The 21,456-nt window shown below is 56.5% G+C and overlaps 1 protein-coding gene across 2 annotated transcripts; it reads right to left on the bottom strand.

The window, feature by feature from the left end:
- Positions 1 to 7,575: 7,575 nt before the first annotated feature.
- On the bottom strand, positions 7,576 to 19,312 carry BOK (BCL2 family apoptosis regulator BOK). Of its 2 annotated transcripts, none has more exons than XM_081242488.1 (5): positions 19,027 to 19,312; positions 18,236 to 18,487; positions 15,324 to 15,452; positions 9,316 to 9,479; positions 7,576 to 8,329 (listed from the first exon to the last, which is right to left on the bottom strand). In XM_081242488.1, exons 2-5 carry the CDS (start codon positions 18,456 to 18,458, stop codon positions 8,204 to 8,206), a joined length of 642 nt encoding a protein of 213 aa, XP_081098614.1. In that variant the 5' UTR covers positions 18,459 to 18,487; positions 19,027 to 19,312; the 3' UTR covers positions 7,576 to 8,203. The 2 variants fall into 2 exon arrangements, with proteins under 2 accessions (XP_081098614.1, XP_081098615.1); XM_081242489.1 differs by having other exon boundaries at positions 18,956 to 19,035.
- Between the last annotated feature and the right edge of the window lie 2,144 nt (positions 19,313 to 21,456).

Genomic DNA, 21,456 nt, shown 5'->3' with positions numbered 1-21,456 from the left:
TCACTTGCGTAGACTGCGTTTCTTTCATCTGCTGGTGACTATTTGTTTTCAGAGTCGTTTCCCTAAAAAATTAAAAAGGGGTGACTCTTTCTCTCTCCTTTCCTCCCTGCAGTTTTGACAAGATCTGAAAATATTTATAAATCTACAGTAGTCAGCAACAAGGTGAAGACAAAGGTAGGACAAAAAAGGATTGCAGTTAATTTTCCTTTATTTTTAAAGAGCTGAGAGTATAAGGACCCCATTTCCACATGGACGAAGGGCATTCCCAAGGCAAGAGGATGGTAGTGAATTTATCATCATCATTCTGTAAATTTGATTTAGTCTCGGCAATATAATATTACCTTCATTTGTTTGTTTACAAGGTAAGTTTCCAGACACACCCTGACGCCCTGGACCTCACCCAGTTCCAGCTCCTGCCAGCATGTCCCCACACCAGTGGTTCCATCTGCTCTTTCCCCCTTTTTGTGGCTGGCGCATCTTAAAGCGAATTCCACACACAGTGTCACTTCTCTCGAACACTTCAGCATGTGTGTAAAAGCAAAACAGAGCCTTTCTCTTTTCCTGAACACAGCACAGTATCAGGAGCCTCACCAGGAACACAGACAGGGGTGAAAGGAGGCCACGCTCAAGAGCAGGGGTCAATGTCTGCAGCCACACACCCCCCCTTGCCACACACCGTGGGGACAAAAGGCACCGCGGCGGGGGTGGGTGTCAGTACCTGGGAGCGCAGAGGAGGGACCGGGGCTGGTGCTGAGCCCTCAGAGGAGCGTGGCCGGAGTGTGAGCAAGGCGGCCGGCCCCCTGCGTGCAGGGTGGACGTGGTGGCTGGGCTGGGCTCGCTGAGAGCATCAGGTCAGCAGAGACTCAGGCACAGTTCGTCCCTCCAGCTGCAAACCTGGGAAACCAGACAAGTTACTGGCCTCCGAAAGTCAACGACGGGAGAGGAATGGATGGACACTCCCTTTCCAAAAGGGAGAAATAGGAAAGAAGGCGGCGTGACAGGTCCTGAGCAAGTCCAAAACCTTAAGGCTTAAGCGGAACGATCCTCTGTGGCTCAGTGTCTGTCCTCCGGGCCCCCCTGGGGTGGTCCTGCCCCCCACCAACCCCGCCACAGCTTTGCCGGGTGCAGCGCTCACCACAGTTCTCAGGGGTTGGAGTCGTGTGCCTGCGGCTCTCCCCAGGTTCTGCCCACCCGGGGTCGCCCTAGTGGGGGCTTTGCACCCCTTGCAGGGTGTGGGTCTCTGCCTGGGTCATGAGCCTGAGGCTCCAGGTGGCTCCATCCTTCAAAATTGAGGGAAGGTAGCAAGGCCCCCAGGGCTCTTGCATTCTGCGTGCTGGCAGAGATGGTACCTTGTGGAAGCCAAATACCGATTCCAGCCAAGTTTGCAGCTGTGCCCTCCAGGGGGGCAGCCACGTCTGCTGTGGCCCAGGAATGTGGGGAGCAGAGCCTTATCCTCTGGGCCTGGGATGGAAGGGTCACCCCCACAATCTCTGAAATGCCTTTGAAGACATTTTTCCATTGTCTGGACTTTAGGCTTCTGTTTAGGTGGCTGCCTGGTCTCCCATCATGTGGGTAACTGAACCAAGCGTCATGATCTGTCTCAACAAGCTTTCTTACTACTTTCAATATCAATAGGCTGAGGATTTTCCACATTTTTAAGGTCTGCTTTCTTTTTGGTTAACAATTCTGTCCTTAAGTCTTCTTGCATTTTACTCTAAGTATTCAAGAGAAACAAGGCCCCTCATGCTTCAACACTTTCACTTTGCTTGGAAATTTCCAGGCAAATAACCAATTTTATTGCTCACAAGTTCTACCTTCCACAAAACTAGGACACATAGTTTAGCCAAGCTCTTTGTCCCTTTTTAATAAATATTGCCTTTCCTCCAGTTTCCAATGACCTCCATTTCCATCTGAGATCTCAGCAGACTGGCCTTTACACCAGTGAAAGTTAGTAAAGGGAAACCTCGGGGAACTGGAGTGGGGAGGGAATTCCCTGGTGGTCCAGGGGTAAGGACTCTGAGGTCTCACTGCCAAGGGCCTGGGTTCAATCCCTGGTCGAGGAACTGAGATCCCACAAGCCACGCAGCACGGCCAAAAACAAAAAACAAAAAACAAAAAATAATGGAGTGGGGAGGGCGCAAGGGGGAGCGCTCACCAGCTCCACTGGATGTCAGCACAGATCCCGACAGGAGGAGACCACCTGGCCTCTTAGGCCAGAAGCCCTTTACCACCATCAGGAGGAAGGAAGATTTTCTCCCCGCCAGGCAACAGCCCAGCCAATGAGAGACTGTCACAGCTCAGCCAATGAAAAGCCACCACACTTAACACCCCCATTTTCCTCCAATGGACTTTTTTGCTTATAACAGCCCCTCCCACCTTACCTTCTCCTCTGTAAGAGTTTCCTCTCCTTTGACCTACTGGACTTGCCTGTGGACTTGTGCCACGGTTACCTGTCCTGAAATACACATCTTTGCTGCTCCGTAATAAACCCATTTTGTTGGTAAAAACTGGCTGTTTATTGTTTCAGATGAACACATCCCATATATCTACCAACATTCTGTTCAGGATTACTTAGGTATTCTCTAAGAACACTGAGGCTTTCTCCACAGCTCTCCTGTTTTCTTCCTGGGTCACCAGAATTGCCCTGAACAGTCCATTCACAGCAGTGGAGGCTTTTTCTAACATTCATCTTAAAACTCTTCCAACCTCTAATTTCCAAAGACACTTCCACATTTTTAGATACTTGTTGCTTCTTGGTAACAACTTTCTGACTTAGTTCAGGCTGCTATAACGAAAATAACCATCCACTGGGTGGCTTGTAAACAACCGAAATTTACTTGTCCCGGTTCTAGAGGCTGGAAGCCCAAGATCAGGTTGCTGGCTGATTAGGTGGTGAGGGCTACTTGCTCATGGACGGCTGTCTCCACTGTGACCTCATATGCAGAAAGGCTGAGCTAGCTCTGTGGAGTCTGTGTTAGGCAGGCACTCGTTCCAATCATGAGGGTGGAGCCTTTATGACCTAGTCACCTCCCAAAGGCCCCCCCCCTTCTCCCACCATCACTTTGGGGGTTAGGATTTCAACATACGAATTCGAGGGAAAACAGACATTCAGACCATAGCTCCAAGGGAGCCTGGAGGATGGGACCAGAGCTGTCTCTGCTGCTGGAATGATGCTGAGAGGAGCTGGGAGCAGCAAGGAAGCCCCACCCTCTCCCTCCTGCATCCCTGGCTGCTGCCTGCTCACAGCTGGAAGGGGGCTAGGAGGGCAGCACCCAGACCAGAGCAGGAAGGGTGGGGCTGAGAGCCAAGAGATGAAAAGCAGATAACTGACATGGTCACCTGGTCCTCTTCTTCCTCCCCCCGCCCCCCATGCCACTGATTGTTGGGAAGCTGGAAGGCGTCCCCAGTCTGGATCCTGGGTTCCTCTGGGCTCCTCGCGGTGTCTGAATTGTTCCTCTAACCCCTCTGTCTGCTGTAGTCTACAGGTTGGGTCACACTTCCTAAGGGCTGTCCGGGTCTTCCTGTGTGCCATCTGCCTGTCTCACATGGCTGATGCTAACTTAGGCTCAGACGGTACAGCCGGCCCTCTTTATTCTCAGCGTCTATCAATCGGCCCGCCCGTGGGTGACCCCCGCCTGAACCAGCTCCCCCATCAGAGCTGCCGAAGGGCCGTCTTCTAACCCTGTCCTTCTTCATTAAGTGGCGGAATTCTCCATCCATCCAATTAGGTTCAGTTCGGTTCCTCTGAAACAAGTTCACACCAGAAGGCCAGCGGAAACGCTTCTCTCTTCCCCTTTGATCGTTGGGTTTTAGAACAAGGGTACCAGGGGCAACGGTGCTGGCCGCCCGACCAGCCTTCTCACGCCACAACCCCCCACCCCCACCCCTCCTGCTTCTGTTATGAACCCAGTCCTTTTTGCATGTTCGGTGTGAGCTAGGCAAGTCCAGTCTTTTCTTGGACAGACCGGAGGGGCCCACATGACCTGCCAGTTGGCTGGATGGAGCCCCTCAAGCCCCTGGTGGCCTCTGTTGCCACTTCTGCCTCAGAACCGCTCTTCTCTCCAGTGGGGGTGGGACTGAGAGGCCCCAGGCAGAAATGGAAAATCCCTTTATAAATTATTTGCTCACTTATTTCCACTTTACTATTTGAGATCTCATTGCAGAGATCACAACCCTTCACTCTCAACTACTTTAGCATGGGATACATGCATTCTTTAAGAAAGAAAAAAAATTGTGCATCCACACTTAGGTTTCCAATTCAAATTTTAAGATTATAAAATTCTGTACTTAAATTCTTTGATTTTACCTCTTTTAAGATGAAAATCCTGTGTATCATTATTTGCTTTCTCCTACAGGATACGTATGACTATTGGAGAATAATAATATTGTTATTAATAAGACTACTGATTGAAGTTTCCTTTTTTGCTGTTGTTTTTACGGCTTTCTCATTGAAGGTGTAAAGTTAAAATATAGTTGGGATAATTGATTCCTCTGGGTGCTTATGTCACCAACTTGATAGAGAAACTCATTTGTTTAATTTTTTTTAATTGACTGTTTTCTTAAGTTAGCTTTGCTTATGCAGAACATCCTACGTGACCCTATTGTCAAAAGTGTAAAACAAGGGACTTCCCTGGTGGCGCAGTGGTTAAGACTCCGCCTGCCGATGCAGGGGACACGGGTTCGAGCACTGGTCCGGGAAGATCCCACATGCCGCGGAGCAACTAAGCCCGTGCGCCACAGCTACTGAGCCTGCGCTCTAGAGCCCGCGAGCCACAGCTACTGAAGCCCGTGCGCCTAGAGCCTGTGCTCCGCAACAAGAGAAGCCACCACAGGGAGAAGCCCGTGCACCGCAACGAAGAGTAGGCCCTGCTCGCCGCAACTAGAGAAAGCCCGCGCGCAGCAACAAAGACCCAATGCAGCCAAAAATAAATGAATAAACATAAATAAATAAATTTATTTTTTTAAAGTGTAAAACAAGATAAATTTTGCTCCACGTGGGTGTATAGCCCAGCTGCTGAGTGCCCCACCAGGCAGCCCTGCCACGGTTTATCCAGCAGACACCGTGATGCTGGGCATCTGGGTTGTTTCCAGTCTTTTGCTGATCAAATAATGTCACAACGAATAACTTTATGTACATGGCATTTTGGACTTTGGCCAGCGTAGCTCTGGGATAGATTTCCAGAGGTAGCCAATCCGAGGGTAAATGCATCTATGATTTGTCCAAGTGTTGCCCCTCCCCCAGGGGACTGTGCCATTTTGCTTCCCAGCAGTGTTGTGTGAGGGGGGGACTTGCCTCCACCAGCCAGAGTCTGTTGTCAGATCTGGATCTGGGCCAACCTGATCGGTGAGAAATGAGATCCTGCACGCATTTCTTTTTTTTGGTTGCGCCACACCGCATGTGGGATCTTAGTTCCCCAACCAGGGGTTGAACCCACACCCCCTGCAGTGGATGAAGCGTGGAGTGTTAACCACCGGACCACCAGGGAAGTCCCTGCATTTCTCTTCTTTTGTCTTTTTCTTCTCGACTTTCTAAGCTTTTAAGTTCTTTTGAATTATAAACATTAATCCTAGTATTCCTGATTTTCAGTGACCACCTTTCATGGAGGTGAAATGCACGGTTACACCATGAACGTCACTATTCCACGGTGTCCACGGGTGTCCAGTTGAGTGGTATTTAGTACATTCTCAGTGTCGTGCGACCATCAACTCTACGTCCAGGACACTTGTCACCCCGAGGAGAACCCCGTACCCGTTAGGCCACACCCACTCTCCACCCGCTGCCACTGACAGCACTGCCCTGCTCCCCGTCTTAAGTTGCAGATACTTTTGAAAATGTTAAATGTTACCGTTTTTTTCCCCAGAAAGTAGTTTGTCTTTTCTTGCTCCTGGATTTTAAATCATGTTGAGGAAGATTCTGCTCACTCCCCAATTAGAAAGAAATTCACCCATTGTTTCTAGAACTTGTTTCATTTTTCATGATTGGCTCTTGGATCCATTTGGAATTTGTGTCTAGTGTGACACACGATTCGATTTGGTCTCCTTCTGAGTGTTAACTCATTTGTCACATTTGCTCACAAGCCCAGCTCTTCCCACCTCATCATGGACTTGGTTCTCCAGGCACGGGGGTCTGTCTCTGGGGGTCCCGTGACCCTGCGCCTGCCTGCCTACATGCATTTGGCCTGGGGCCTGGTGATCCAACAACAGACTCAGAGGCAGAGGCCTAGACCCTCCTCATTTCTCTTCTTTGAAGGGTTTTCCCGGCTGTTTTTGCCCTTCCCCCCCTCCCCTCCCCCTCCCCCCTCCCCCTCCCCCCTCCCCCCTCCCCCCATAGGAACTTTATTTTTATTTATTTATTTATTTATTTATTTATTTGTGGTACGCGGGCGTCTCACTGTCATGGCCTCTCCCGTTGCGGAGCACAGGCTCCGGACGCGCAGGCTCAGTGGCCATGGCTCACGGGCCCAGCCGCTAAGCGGCATGTGGTATCTTCCCGGACCAGGGCACGAACCCGTTTCCCCTGCATCGGCAGGCGGACTCTCAACCACTGCGCCACCAGGGAAGCCCCATATGAACTTTATAATTAGCTTGTTTAGATCCAGAGGGGGAAAAACATTCTGGTACTTTCATAAGGATTACGTTAAATTTACAAAGCTACTTATAGAGAACTGTCTTCTTTATGAGATCGTTTTCCTCTGGAACATGGGATTTCTTCTGTCCTTCCAAGTCCAGGGTGTCTCTGAGGTACCTTCAGAGTTTGCCTCACATAGGGTTTCGCATTTCTCACTCCGTTTATACCCCGAAATGTCATCTTCTGTTGTTGTTGGGAATGGGGCGTCTCCTCTACTGCAGCCAACGTCCACGCAGATGCCTGGTCTCTCTGAGTGACCTTAAATCTGCTGCTTCCCTGACTCAGTGTCTGTAACATCACTTTCCCAGGCTGGAAACGTACCAAGGATCAATCCTAGTGACGGAAGCAGGGTGGCAACGGGACCTTCCTCTCCTCCCGCCCCCTTCCTTCCCTCTCGCCATCTGCCAGACTTCCCACTGTCAGCGCCCCTGGGTCCCATGCAGACAGAGCAGGCAGAGCTTAGAGAGGTGATGGGCCTGCAGGGGTGGCCACCCCCCGGGAGGAAGCTGAGGAGAGGGGTCCTCTGGGGGACCCTGGGGCCAGGAGGTGGGCGATGGGGGGAGAGGGGCAGACCCCCTTGTGCATGGCAACCTCGCCTTTGGGCTCTTCCCCAGGAGGCTGGATGGGGAAAGGAAGACCCTAGTGGCCGTCTGATCCACCCTGCGTCGTACAGAAAGGGAACCGGGGCTGAGAGAGGCCGCGTCCAGCACCGTGTGCTTGCTGCCAGGCGAGGGGTGGGGGACTGAGGAACGTGGGAAGCAGCTGCTGGTGCACGCACGGTGGCAGCACGTGCAAGCGTGTACGCGCGCGGGCCCGGTGTGGCACAGGGCAGCACAAGTTGGCCTTGGTGAGGGAAGACGTGCGCCTGTGCTCCATCACGTCAGGCCGGCCTGCCATCTGTCGGGTCCCTGGCAGTCGCAGGACCGGCACAAGGAAAAGACGGGGTCGCCCTCTGCGGCTGCGGAACTTTATTGGGACACACACACCATCCTTCTCGGTCGTGGGCTCCCGTGTCCACAGGACCCCGCCACACAGAGACCACCCCCGGTGCACGGGGGACACACCCTCCCTCTAGAAATGGGCCTTAGGCCCCGCGTGCGGAGTCAGTAACACTCCACAGCTCCTCCAGCCTCGAGTCACCTGCAGGCCCAAAGTCCAGGCCCCCTGCCCAGGAGGACCAAGGCCAGCTCATGTCCTGACATGGGAACCCCACACGGATGGGGCCCGGCGTCGAGTGAGAGCTTGGTGTTCCCGGCTCCCTTCCTTCAGGGCCTGGGACGTGACCCTGACTTTCTGGTTCTAGAAAGAAGGGGACCAGTGGGGGTTCTGGGGGAGGGGGAACGATGGGGAAAGGCCCCCTGTCGGCTGAAGCCCAGCTCCAGGACCAGGAAGCCCCCCACTTCCCTGTCCAGAGGGCCTGGGTCTGTGGAGGAGGGGCTCAGGGCAGGGCTTCCAGCTTCGACGCAGGGCTCCGAGGGTCTTCCCGGCTTGGGTGGGGTGGAGGGTGATGCTTTCGGGGGCCAAGGGCCTCCTGTGTAAGGGGGCCGGGCTGCGGCCCCTGCCCAAGCCAGCAGCTCATCTCTCCGGCAGCAGCATGAAGAAGGCAGCCTTCAGGAAGCGGCCAAAGCTGCAGAGCGCGGCCACGAGCCAGTGGGAGCGGAGGCCGGGGTCGGTGCTGACCACGCACTTGAGCACATCCGTCTGGGAGGGAGGGAAGAGGCAGCGGCAGTTAGAGAGTGGAGCGGAGAGGGTGCGGGCCCCGTGCCCCGCCCGGTGTCAGCCAAGTTGCCTGAGGGAATGCTCGAGGCCGTTTGGGAAGGCTTGTGGTCCAGCTGGATGGAAGGCTCCAGCATGGGACCCGACCCAACAGGTGGATTCAGACAGTGAGAGGGAAGGGAGGGGAGCCTGCTGGGCCCTCAGCCATGGGACCAGCTTCCAGCTCAGCCACCTGCTGACATCCCAGTGTCCTTCCACAGATGCTGTGGAGCCTGGGGTGCCAGGGAAGGACAAATCCCTTAGAACAGGAGCAGGAACTGAGCTTTCCAGAAGCCCAGTGAATGGCCACTCCTTACTTGCTTATTTCTTTCTAGTCCTGCTAAGAAATGAAGTACTATCCCTACAGCTTGTCCTTTGGCCGTGGTGTCAATCAGCGTCCTGGCTGCCCTGGTGCCCAGCCTCAGCCGGGCTCCAGGACAGGACGGCAGGATGGGACAGCGGGAGGCCCGCAGCCACGTGAATCATCCAGGAGGTGACGCCCTCCCCACCCAGTGCCACCTTCAGATGAAACCACAGCCCCAGTGGCCCCTCACCGCCCCCCCGCCCCATGGCTCCAATCCCAGCAGAGGGCTGAGCTCCGTCCCCTCGGCCAGTGTGCTTTGCACACCTTTGCCCACCATCCATTTTACAGAGGAGAAAACAGCTCTCCCATGGGTGGGGCACTGAGGCCTGGCCAGGTGATGGGGGACATGGAGACTCTTGACACCATCCCTGGGGGTGGGCGGCGGGTTTTAGCTCTGGATTCGGGGGTGGTCAGACCCAGAGGGCCCGCACTGGAGCTGGGCTGCAGGAGCCGTCCTGGGCTGGGCAGCCCCGGCCTCACCACTCCTCCAGCCCCGATCACCCCTGCCACTGCCGGCACTCAGGCGTTCAACCACCGCCCCCTTCCTGGCACCGCCATATTCCCTCACCCATCCACCGCGTCTCCGCAGCCAGGTCGCCAGGGTCTTGCGCACGAACTCCCCGAGGCAGTCAACGAGGGCGTGGACCAGGGCAGGCTGGGCCTGTCGCACGCAGTCCACGGCCAGCCCCGCAGCCACTGAGTACAGGGACACAACCTTGCCCCAGGTGATTCCTGCAGGGAGAGAGATGGGTGCTGGTCACCAAAGGCCACCAAGACCCAGCTCGAGGCCAGCCCGCAGGGTCACGTGAGGGGGCTGAGCCTTTCTGAGCCACACCCCTGCCATTCCGCTGGTGATTGGGGTTGACACCCGGGGCAGCCTCAACCCACAGCTCCCACCAGACGGGGAGCTCGGTCAGCTGGCTGCTGTGCAAGTCCCAGCCACCGTCTGCTTCAGGTCAGTCCTGCTACCGTCACATGTCGTTCTCAGGCGGGGATATCTCGAGCCTGCGTTACACACCTGCACACCTTGCACCTGCACACCTGGGCCGGGGCCTGGCGATGACCCTGCATAGCCCAGTATCTGCTGGAGGAAATGATGGAGCAGAAAGGCAAAGAGGAGGCTGAGCAGGTCAAGGGGGCTCAGTGACTTGGCACTGGATGTGATAAACAGGAAGCAGCTTCCATCTGCACCTGCCCCCAGCACAGCCCTGCGAGGACAGCAGGATGTTCTCCATGTAAAGAAGCTGAGGCCCCGGCAGGAATGGCCTTGCCCAGACCACCAAGCTACTGGGGGCAGAGCTGAGATGGAGCCCACCTGGGAGGAAAGACAGACGAATGACAATCTGGGGAACAGTGCTTGCCAGTCGTATAAGGTTCCTTAATATAGAAAGAGATTTTATAAATCAATGAGAAAAAGAGAGAAACCTTTCAAAAGAAATACGAACACAGAATACAAACAGCTGATTCACAAAAGAAAAAGTATTAACAGTACACTAGACATATGAAAAATGCTCACCCTCACTGATAAACAAAGAAGTGTACATTAAAATGAGATGTAAATTATAGTCTATCAGACTAAAAATTCCAAGTGGCAATGTGAGGATCCATGTAACTCTGCAGCCTGGTAACTGTGATGAGAAAGACAGCTGGAGGGCACCCGGCACCACCTGTGAAAGGACCCAAACATGGGTGCCCCGCCTCAGTCCTCGAAGGAAGCAGCACAGGCAGGGAGGAAGCATGCCCCTCAACCCACGTTCACACCACAGCTGGGACAGTCTGTCATAAGAGCACAAGTCAGTGCGAATGAATCCTGTTCACAGTCGCCAAAAGGTGGAAATGACAAAACATAAATAAGCAGTGAATGGAAAAGCACAATGTGGTCCAGCCACACAACGGAATGATATTTGGCCTCAAAGTGGAAGGAAGCACTGACGGGGCCACAACCTGATGAACCCTGGAAACATCACGCTCATTGAAAGCAGCAGACTTGAAAGGCCACACGTATCGTATGAGTCCACTCCTATGAAATGTGCAGGAATGTCAGATCCGTGGAGACAGAAAGCAGGTCAGTGGTCACTGGGGGCCGCAGGAGGGAGCCAGGCAGTGACAGCTTAATGGGAATGGGTGTTCTTCCCACTGACAAAGAACTTGGAGAGGTGGTGGTTGCACGATATTGTGGATGCATTCAACGCCACTGAATCGTACACTTTAAAATGGTTAACTGGGACTTCCCTGGCGGTCTAGTGGTTAGGACTCTGTGCTTCCACTGCAGGGGGAATGGGTTCAATCCTTGGTCGGGGAGCTAAGATCCCACGTGCTGCGTGGTGTAGCCAATAAATAATAAATAAATAAAGTGGTTAATTGTACGTCATGTGAATTTCACCTCAATGAAAAGGAAATTTAAAACGCCCATCAATCAGGCCAGGCCACTCCCCAAACCCTCCTGTTACCGTCCCTTCCCATCTCCTTCAAAGTAAATCCAAGTCTGAAGTCCCACCTGAGCTGGCTGCTGGCCCCTCTGAGGCCCCCTTGTCCTGCGACCTGGCCTCATGCGCGCTATTCCAGCCTCACCGCTGCCAGCAGGGCTTCCTCACCCCCAGGGCTCTGCTCAAGGTCCCCCCCTTCTAAGGGCCACACAGGCCATGATGACATCAGGTCCTGGTGACGCTGCCATCACACCATGCTCCCCATTTACCAGCTGCTTGTGGGTGCCAGCCCTGGCGGGCTCTGTGCTGCTCACAGCTGTGCCCTTGGCACCCCCAGGCTTGGCGTCCAGCAGGTACCCACCACCACCAGGGGGCAGGTGAAGGGTCAGCATGGCCGGGTGGGGATCAAGAGAGTGAACACGCGTTCTGTGGTGCTGTGTGGAGAGGTGAGCTCCACATGATGGCCACATTTTACCTGGAGGGGAAAGCCTTGGTCCGGAAGGTGCCGGCAGGGTGGTCTCTGGGAGGTGGGGCTCAGGTATGTCCTATTTTCTTTGAGCTCTTTGTGTTCTTTTTTACGGAGATATAATCTCACTAGCGTAAATTCATCCTTTTAAAGTGTGAGATCCAGTGTTTTTAGCATATTGACAATGTTGTAGAACCATCACCACTATCGAATTCCAGACATTTTCAACCCAAATCACTGTCCCCAGGAGCATCATGCCCCTGTCACCCCAGCCCTGGTAACCTCTAATCTACTTTGTCTCTATGGATTACCTGTTCTGGACATTTCACATGAATGCAGTCGCACAGTATGTCCCACTTTGTGTCGGACTCCGTTCACTGAGCAAAATGTTTTCAGGGTTCCTCTGTGCTGTCCTGGTGTGGGCACCTCATTCTTTTTTATGGCCAAATAACGTTCCATCGAGTGGATGGACCACGCATCAGGAAACGAACACGTGGGCTGTTGGCCCCTCCGGCTGTGGGGATACGCAGCTCTGAACACTCGTGTGCAAGCCCTTGTGTGGACATGTGGCTTCCTTTCTCAGGGGTCAAAACCGAGGAGCGGAACTGCTGGGTCAGGGGGTGACCCCGTCAGAGTTACCACTGGAGAAGCTGCCGGACCACTTCACACCCTGACTCTTCACAGCCGCACCCATGCTGGGTTCTCTGAAGTTTTGCCTTGAGTGCCCCAGTGGGCGCGAGGTGGCGTCTTGTTGTGGTTTGATGTGTGTTTCCCTGGTGACTGATGATACTGAGCAACTTCTCATGCACGTACTGGCTGTTCATACATCTTCCTTGAAGAGATGTCCACTCAGACCCTCTGCTCTTTTTAAAGTGAGGTGGTCTTTTTAGTACTGATTTCTGAGAGTTCTTTATCTCATGTATTTTCTGATCTTTCCGTGGTGAAATATTTTGCTCTTGTAATAAGAAAAACATGAAAACACTTGCCAACTTTCAGTTTTTCCACTGAAGGGAACAGAGAAGCGCCGGCAGCCAAGACGCAGCCGGGACCAGTGCCCCCTGCCTCTGCCTTCGTGGGGGCTCAGCCATGTGGGGAGGCCACCTGGAACCCTGCCCTGCAGTCCTTGAGCTGTCCACGTCACCGGCCACAGCCAGAGCAGGCGAGGGGCTGGCCGGGAGGACGAGGGGGAGGAAGGTCCAGCCTGGGGGGTCAGCGCGTGCAAGACCCACAGCTGCTTGGGAGAGGCTGCGGGCAGAGACGGGCAGGGCCGGCAAACATCTGACGGCTGGAGCTTGCCTGGTGGCAAGAGGGCCTGAGGACCGGGAAGGCTGGGATGAACAAGGGGTGAAGCGAGACCTCGGGTGGGCGGGAAGCGGGAGGGTGGCGTGGGGCAGCCACGGGCTGGTCAGGGGGGTGGGCTGAGAGCCCGTCGGCAGCAGAAGGGGTGGCCCGCAGCCCTGTGCTCCACGGAGCCTGTTCCTGCTCCCGTTTCAGGTGGCTCTGAGGTCCACAGAGGTTAAGAAGCACTTGCAGGTCACAGAGCCCATGCGGGGCTGGGCGCCCCAAAGCACCAGAGGGGCAGGTGGCGGTGTGGAGGCCGCCACGAGAAAAGGGTAGGGCCAGCTGGGTGGGGCGGCGATGCTTGATTGCAGAGAAGTACATCCTGCTCTGGTTTCAAGCGAAAAATCATGGGCTTTAAACTGAACTCCCCAAGTGAAAGAAGCCGCCGCCGCTGGTGCCCTGTGCCTGTTCATCACGGCCACACCTTCCTCCCCGCCCCTCCCCCTCCCCGCCCTGCCCCAGACCCCGCCTCGTCCTTCCAGAACCCAGAGCCCTTCTGGGCAGGTCTTGGGCCCGTCGCGCACTGAGCAAGCTGGGCAGGCAGGGGTGGGTGCTTCGTCCCGGCTGCGCGCCCTGTCCCTGCCCACACGCCAGCCACCCTCCCCGGGGCCCAGCCATCCCCCCGCCCCCCTCAGTCCCAAACACCCGACGCCGCAGCGCATTCTCAGAGATGGCCCTTCCTTTTAAAGCCAGCCCTCGCTCTAAGCCAGCCGCCCGCCCACCCACGCGCCAGCGTCTGGCGAGACGGGAGCCCAGGGAGGGCCCAGGGCGGCTGTCAGCTTCCTTCCCCGGCCTGCCCTTGACCGCGAGGGCACCCGGGGCAGGACTGCCAGACGCTCCTGGGCATCCCACGCCTCTCACCAGCCCCCTCGCTCCCAGGCACTCCCCCGTGAAGTCCTGGCCACCCAGTGCCGCCCTGGAGGCTGGGTCCTGCAGCCGGTGGTCCCGTGTCCCTGCCACGCCGGCCTGCCCACCAGGGGTCGGAGGAGCCTCCTCGAGAGGGGACAGTGCAGGGCAACACCCAGAGGGTGCGGTCAGCGGGCTGGGGGCCCTCTGATGGGATGCGGCAGCCCCAGCCCCTCCACCGGCCTCCTTTCTTCTGCCGGTGGGCGGAGGTCCCCCATGGGGTGGGGACTGTGGCTCCCGGCACCCTCTGCCCCAAAGCCCTGCTGCTGTCCGAACCGTCCAACGGCTAAGGAAAGGCAAGGGGTGTTCCGAGGTCACACCGCTGGTCGACGACAGACCCAAAGCCACCTCGCAGAAGGAAGGGGCCCATCCTCCCCAAAGCCCTTCCCACCCTCGATGCCACGCGGCCACTCACACCCCCCACTCCACCAGGATGCGCCCCGGGAACACTCTGGCTCTGGGGCCCCCAAGCCCCCCCCTCCCTGAGGGCTGGGACTGGCCATCCCATCCATCACAGGGTCCCCAGGCCCAGGGCAGCGCCAGACAGTGCTGGGGAAACCTCGGTGGGATCGGCTGATGGGGCAGGTGCTGCACTGGGGTGGGGTCTTTGGTCACCTGGATGGCCAGCAGCGCCTGACACCTGCTTCGTACCAGGACACAGGACCGAGGTGGACACGCAGGGCAGGGGCGCCAGAACAGGGCACGAGGTCACGGGTGGGGAGACAAGGTCTGTGGACCTCAGGGAGCCCAGCAGTGTTCCCAGGAGGGGGCGTGGGAGCGAGAGGGGGTTTGGGGGGATGAGTCCTAGAGTTTCCTGGGAGCCTGGAGGCAGGTGTGCAGACCGGAATCAGCACGAGTTGAACTCAGGGTGAGGGCACGAGGAGGAGGGGCAGACGTCACCTGCTCCTAGGGCCCAGGTGGAGGCTCCGGGAGAGTCACAGGTGACTGCGGGCCAGCCAGGTGAGACAGGTGTGTCAACATTCCCCAAACGTGTCCCGGTGAGCCGCTCCACCAGGGACTCCCACCCTAGTGCACCCCTCCCACTATGGGGGCTGTTCTGCGACTTGCCTCTGACCAACAGACTCAGGCTCAGTGACACTGTGACTTCTTACGTCAAAAGAGCCTGGTGGCGCCCACTTGGGCTGCTTGGGACCTGCGGCCACGCCGTGAGAAGCTCAAGCCCCACAGGACACGTACAGGCCACACGCAGAACAGCCCCTCCCCACTCCAGCCAACAGTCAGCACCAACTGGCAGCCTGGGACATGCAGCCCAGCCAGGGCTTTTGGTCACTGCAGCCCCAGGACCACACAAGAGGCCCACTGTCCTTGGACCCAGAGAGGCTCCCCTGAGAGCCCACCCAGCGCTGCAGCCCCGGCCCTGACCCACAGACCCTGGGCCATGCCAGCAGTGTGGGCACCCTGGACACACAGGCCTACCTGCAGAAAAGATCTGGGCTGCCACAGCCAGGAAGGCGTCGGTCACCACGGTCTCGGACTGCAGGGGGATGTTCAGCTGGCGGGCCACGTTGCGGTAGAGGCTGGGCCGGATCAGCTCCAGCTCGTCCGCTGCAGTCACACAGGCGGGTCAGAGGTGGTCACACCCACGGGGTGTGGGGCCCATGCGGGCCTGGGGCCAGCCCACTCCTCAGCCTGTGGCCACAGCTGGGGACCCTGATCCCAGCCCTATTCCTGACCCCCCGACCTGTCACATTCCCACCCACGAGACACCACCCCCAGAGCCCCCGGGGAAGAGACCAGGGAGGTGCGGTGGGCACCCCCAGACCTGCCTCTGGGGCCTGTCCCCTCCGCTGAGCCAGCCATGCCCACCCTCCCCCCAGGGCAGAGCCGGCTGGGCCAGTGGGGCGGGGAATCCCAGCCGTGCCTAATCAGTGACTCACAGCCCACAGTGAGCTGCATGGGCGGGTGGTAGTCTGACAGGCAAGCAACCAGAGAGCCCAGCGTGGGCGTGGACTGTGCCAGGGACCCCCCACAGGTGGGGAGCCCGGCTGCTGCCTCAGAGGGGTGTCCTCGCTCAGGCCCCAGCGCCATTCAGTGAACCAAGAAAAGGAGCCACTACCCGGGGCCACCAGCGCCACACACGGTCAGACCTGGGCTCCTGGGGCCAAGCAGGGGTGTCTGGATGGGGCGGCTGCACGTGGCAGCGGGAGGCCCTCTCAAGGGCGCTGTCTGCTCGTGTGCCCGCTGCAGCGCCCCTGGCAGTGATGTACCCGCTGCAGCGCCCCTGGCAGTGATGTGCCCGCTGCAGTGCCCCTTGCAGTCATGTGCCGGGAATCCCACACAGCCCTCGGACTGGGCGTCCCCCAACCCAGCCGCCTCTCTGCCAAAGCAAACAGGAAAATGCTTCCAACTGGAGGTCCAGGCGATAAGGGCTCCGAGTCCCCCATGGGGCCAGATGCACTCCATCTAATTAATTAAGATCTGGAACCAGAGCAGGACTGAGGTGAGGCTGGCAGAACGATGGGGAAGGGAGCATGGAAACTCTCAGGGATGGCCTGGCTGTTCCCACATACAGACCCCAGGGTCTACCGGGGACTGACCCCAACTCGACCCGGGCCTCTTCCTGTTTGCTGCTGCTCTAGGAGCTGGGCGTCTGTGCTCAGGAGGAACTGGAGGTACGCTGGGGACAGGGAGACGGCTCTAGGCCATGACGGGTGGGGAAGGGGCGGTCACGCTGAGCAGCCGCAAGGGCGGATGCTTTGGGGGTTCAAGCCATCTCTCCCTCCAGGGTCCCCTTAGCCATCTCGCAGGAACTGAACCCCAGGGACTGGCCGTGATGAGGCCGGATGCTGGAGAAGGGCCTGAAGGCCTGGCCCCGCACTTGGCTGGCCCCTGCTCCTCCAGCCCAGGCCGGAAGCATCGCAGGCTCTCCGGGTCTGAGGTCACAGTGCTGAAGGGACAGACACCGGCCCGGTCTGGTTAGCAGAGCCCAAAGCAGGGCTTTTCAGAAAGCTCGCACAGTAGGGACCCCAGGCCCACGGTAGAGGCAGCCCCGAGCCGCTGCTCGCAGGCAAGGAGATGGAGCTGGGGGCAGGCAGGACAGAGGCAGGACCTCCTCCTGGCCACTCCAGGGGCTCTTGGGAGGTCAAGACACCATATTCACCAGGACCCTCTGGAATGCTCCCCCAGTGTTGTCCCCACAGCCCAACTGGAAGAAATGGCTTGGGCGCTGACCTCAGGGGAGTCCAGGCACTCTGGGCCTTTGGCTGATCCCCCGAACCCCACTTGCTCCCCTCCCCTGAGACCCAGGCAGGACACCGCCCCCCTGGCAGCCCTCTGCAATGGCCCCTCGGCATCTGTGTGTCTCCCCCGGACCCCAGCACTCCTGTTCAGGCCAGGTCTACACAACCCTGCCCCCAGGGTCCACACAAGACAGGGGCAAGCAGACACGCGAGCCAGCCTGAGAAGGGGAGGGCATCCCCTTTCACAGGGTGTTCCCTCCAACCAGGGCTCCTGGGCCAGTCTCTCCCCACTCTGTCTGGAGAGCCACCTGGTCAGGGCTCCATCTGTGCTGCCACACCTCCCCGTGTGCACACGCTTGGGGTGGAACTGTCACACTGGATGGGGCAGGGCTGGGCAACCTCAGTCCCCGTGGAGAGGTGGACTGACTGAGTCAGGCGGGCCGGTCCCTCCCTCTCTGGGGTCCTTGGAGAAGGTGGAGACAGTTACCGGGCTGTGTGTGACCCCAGAGTCAAGTACCTCCAGATGTCCACTCAACAAGCCGTCCAGGTGAGATCTTGGGCTACCTAGCCTCACGGTGGCTCAGCTCTCCTGGGGCACTAAATTTCACCGGGAGCCCTAAGAGGCCTCCAAATCAAGAGAAAAGAGCAACCATGGCAGGATTTGAGCCAGTAACTGCAAGGACCTATTTTCCAAAACAAACATCAGGACACGTGGTCCAACAAAGGATTTTTGTGCCCAGCTGAGTACAAGGGTCACTCTGGAAGTTTAGCCACCAAAACATCATTCTTCCCGGAGCTGTCTATCCTTTATTGCCAGAGTGTCTGAAATCCGGGCTGAGCAGGCAAATGCGGGGAGGTCTTTGGCGGGTGCACAGGCGAGCCTGAGGGGGGACTGGGAAGAGCGGGGTGCTGAAGGGATCGTCGGTCTGGGTGCGCCCGCGTTGTGCGCCGGGTTACTCAGGGCACCCCGGACCAGCACCCTCCCTGCCCCCGAGGGGAGACAGAGGCCCAGCAGGGGCGGGTGCCGGCGCGGTCACCGGCGGGCGGGCCAGTGTAGGGACGGCTGTACCCCGAGGCGCAGCGGGGCCGCCCCGCCGGCCGGCTTTGGAGGGGAAGCCTGGGATCCCGCCCGCCGAGGCCCGCACTCACCCAGGCGCAGCAGCACCGTGCACACTTCGGCCAGGCGGCCGCCGGGGGCGGGCGCGGCGCGCTCCGGCGCGCTCCAGGCGAGGCCGGCGCGCAGCAGCCGCGCGTGCACGAACTCCCGGCCGAGCGCCTTGGCCTGGGCCACCAGCTCCTTGTCGGTGGGCGAGCGGTCAAAGGCGTCCATGATCTCGGCGGCGAAGACAGAGGAGCGCCGCAGCACCTCCATGGCGGGGACGCGGGCGGGTGGCGCCGCACCTGCGGGCAGAGGGTGCTCAGACGGGCCCGCCCCGCCGCCCCGGCCTGGCTGGCGGAGGGGAAGGTCGGCCGCGCGAGAAGGGCGGCAGCGGGGCGCGAGCAAGGGGCGCGGCGTGCGCCTAGATCGCGTGCGTGCGCCGGGCTGGAGCGCACAGGGAGGCCGGGCCGGCGCGGCTCTGGGGAAGGGCTTCGGCCAGCTGCGGGTAAGCGTTCCTGTTTGTGCCCCAAATCTTTAAAAGCGCGGTGTCACCTTCTTTTAGATGCCTAACTCAATCACAAAGATCCCCACGGGTGCCGGGGATAGGAAAGACCTCGGGGAAATGGCGATTGGCTCTGGGGCCGCCGTGCCCGCGCTCGAAGACGAGTGCGTGGGCGGCGGAGGCGTGGGCGGGGGGCATGGCCCGACCTGCTCCCAACCGGCGGCAGCCGGGACCCCGGCCCGGCCCAGCGTCCGGGGCCACCACCCACCTCCGCGCCTCGCCGTCCTCGGTGTTTGTCCCCGGCCTCGCCGTTCCCATGGCGCGGCCCGCCCTGCTCACCTCTCCCGCCGCATGTCTCGGGCGCGGGGGCTGGGGAGGAGTGCTGGCCTCAGTATCTGCTGGCCGCCGTCTCCGCAGATCTGGATCCTTCCATTCAAACTGGGGAGGACGCGCGCCCCGCCCCGTCGCCCGCCCTGTCCACGCCTGAGCCGGACTGGAGCGCCGAGGGCGCGGGGTCTCGGGCCCTCCGGGGGCTCCGGCGGCGTCGTCGGGGGCGAGGGGAGTGCGGGCAGCACAGCGCAACTTTCCGCCGGGCGAGAGGCGAGGCTTGGGGCTTTGCCTTCTAAGGGAAAGGCAACCCCGGGGCGGAGCCACGGCCAGAGCTTCCCCGCCGCCTCCCCGCTTAAGGAGGACCGAGCGAGTTCCCGGTATGCGCTCAAGGAGGGCCACGGGGCAGGAGCTGTCCCCCACCGTCCCAGTGATTAGGACCTAGCTCTGGCACCAGCCGCCTGGATTCACACCCGGCTTCGTTATCGTATTGATTGTTAGAGGTTCTTTATATATTCTGGATGCTGCGTCCCTGGTCTTACACATGGCTTGGTATTGTAGATGGGTACTTGGATTTGCATTGTATGGAAGGTATTGCAAATATCTTTTGCCATTCTGTGGTTTGCTGTTGCTTATATTGAACAGGAGTTTTCTCAGTGACATCCAATTTATCAGTCTTTTCTCACGTTTAGTGCTTTTTTATTAGGATATTCTCCCGTGTTTTCTTTTAGAAGCTTAATTGTTTTAGCATTCACATTTAGATCTATGATGGATCACAAATTAATTCTTGTGAATCTTGTGGTAGGGGGTCAGAGCTCATTTTTACCATATGGATATCCAGTAGACCATCATCGGTTATTGAAAGGGCCATCATCTTTCCACTGAATTGGAGAAGAGTCCCCATTATAAACCAAGTGACTGTGTATGTGAGGATCTGTTCTGGACTATTTTCTATCCCACTGGTCTATTTCTCTATCCTTTTTTTTTTTGGCATACGGGATCTTAGTTCCATGACCAGGGATCGAACCCACGGCCCCTGCCTAGGAGGCATAGAGTCTTAACCACTGGACCACTAGGGCAATCCCTACTTCCCTATCCTTGAATCAACATCTCTATCCTTGAAACAACAGGATGAACCCACTTGCCTTAATTCACATGTATACAACACTTCACCCAATAGCTGTTGAATACATGTTCTTTCCATGTGCACATAGGATGTTAAACAAAATAGACCATATCCTGGGCCATGAAGTCTCAACATATTTCAAAGGATTGAAATTATACAAGTGTGTCCTCTCTGAATTAAACTAAAACTCAAAAACAGGAAAACTATCAGAAAGCCTCCAAGTACTTGGAAATTAAATATCACACTTCTAAATAATCAGTGGGTCAAATAGTAAATCACGAGGGAATTCGTAAAATATTTTGAAGTGAACTACAGTGAAAACGTGACATATCAAATTCTGTGGGGTATAGGAAAAGCAGTGCTTCAAGGAAAATTTATAGCTTTAGAAGAAAGGTTAAAATTAATGCTCTAAGCTCCAATTCAAGAAGCTAGAAAAAGAACAACAAATTAAATCTAAAGGTGAGAGGAAATAAAAATAAAAGCAGAAATTAATGAAACAAAGCAAAAATCAGGGAAACTCAACCAAGCCAAAAGAGATTAATAGAATGGATAATCCCCTGGAAATAATGGGTAAAAAAAGAAAACACAAATTCCAATGTCAGGAATGAAAAAGAGGACATCACCACAGATACTACAAACATTAAAAAGCTAATAAGAGTATATTATGAACAACTTTATGACAGTAATTTGAAATTTAAATGAAACAATTTACCCAAACTGACGCTGGAAGCAATAGAAAATCTGGATAGTCCTATAACAATTAAGTAAATTTAATTCATAATTTAAAATCTTCCCACAAAGAAAATTCTAGGTTCAGATGTTTTCATTGAGGAATTCCTCTAAACAGCTGAAGAAATATCACTGACCTTACACAAACCTGCACAGAGAATAGAAAATGAGGGAACATTTCCCATCTCATTTTGTGAGGCCAACATACCATTGATACTGACACCTATCAGGAAGCTGTTGAACCTCTGTCTGCCTTGGCTTCCCCGTCTGTAGAATACAGAAAATAATAATACCTACATTTTGTGGACCAAATTAGTTAATCCATGTATAAAAGTGCTTGTCATATAGTAATTGCTCAGTAATTGTTAGCTGTTTTTTCAGAAAAGCTTTAAAATGTGAGTGCTCATTTTATCGCACTCTTGAACGCACAGTCTGGAGCAGGACAGAGTCTGCCTCTGGCATTTCTGAAGAGCAGTAAGGTTTGGGATTCCCTGTATTTTATAGGTGGAAATACGGAAGCTCGGGATGGGAAAGGGATTGCTGAAGGAGTCAGTGCAGGACTGGGCATAGGCAGATTGGGACAGCCC

The sequence above is a fragment of the Mesoplodon bidens genome, assembly GCF_964165515.1.
Source record: "Mesoplodon bidens genome assembly, chromosome: 8".
In the NCBI taxonomy this organism is placed as follows: domain Eukaryota; kingdom Metazoa; phylum Chordata; class Mammalia; order Artiodactyla; family Ziphiidae; genus Mesoplodon; species Mesoplodon bidens.
The sequence above is the reverse complement of the archived record's forward strand: the minus strand, read 5'-3'. Positions and strand labels throughout refer to the sequence as shown.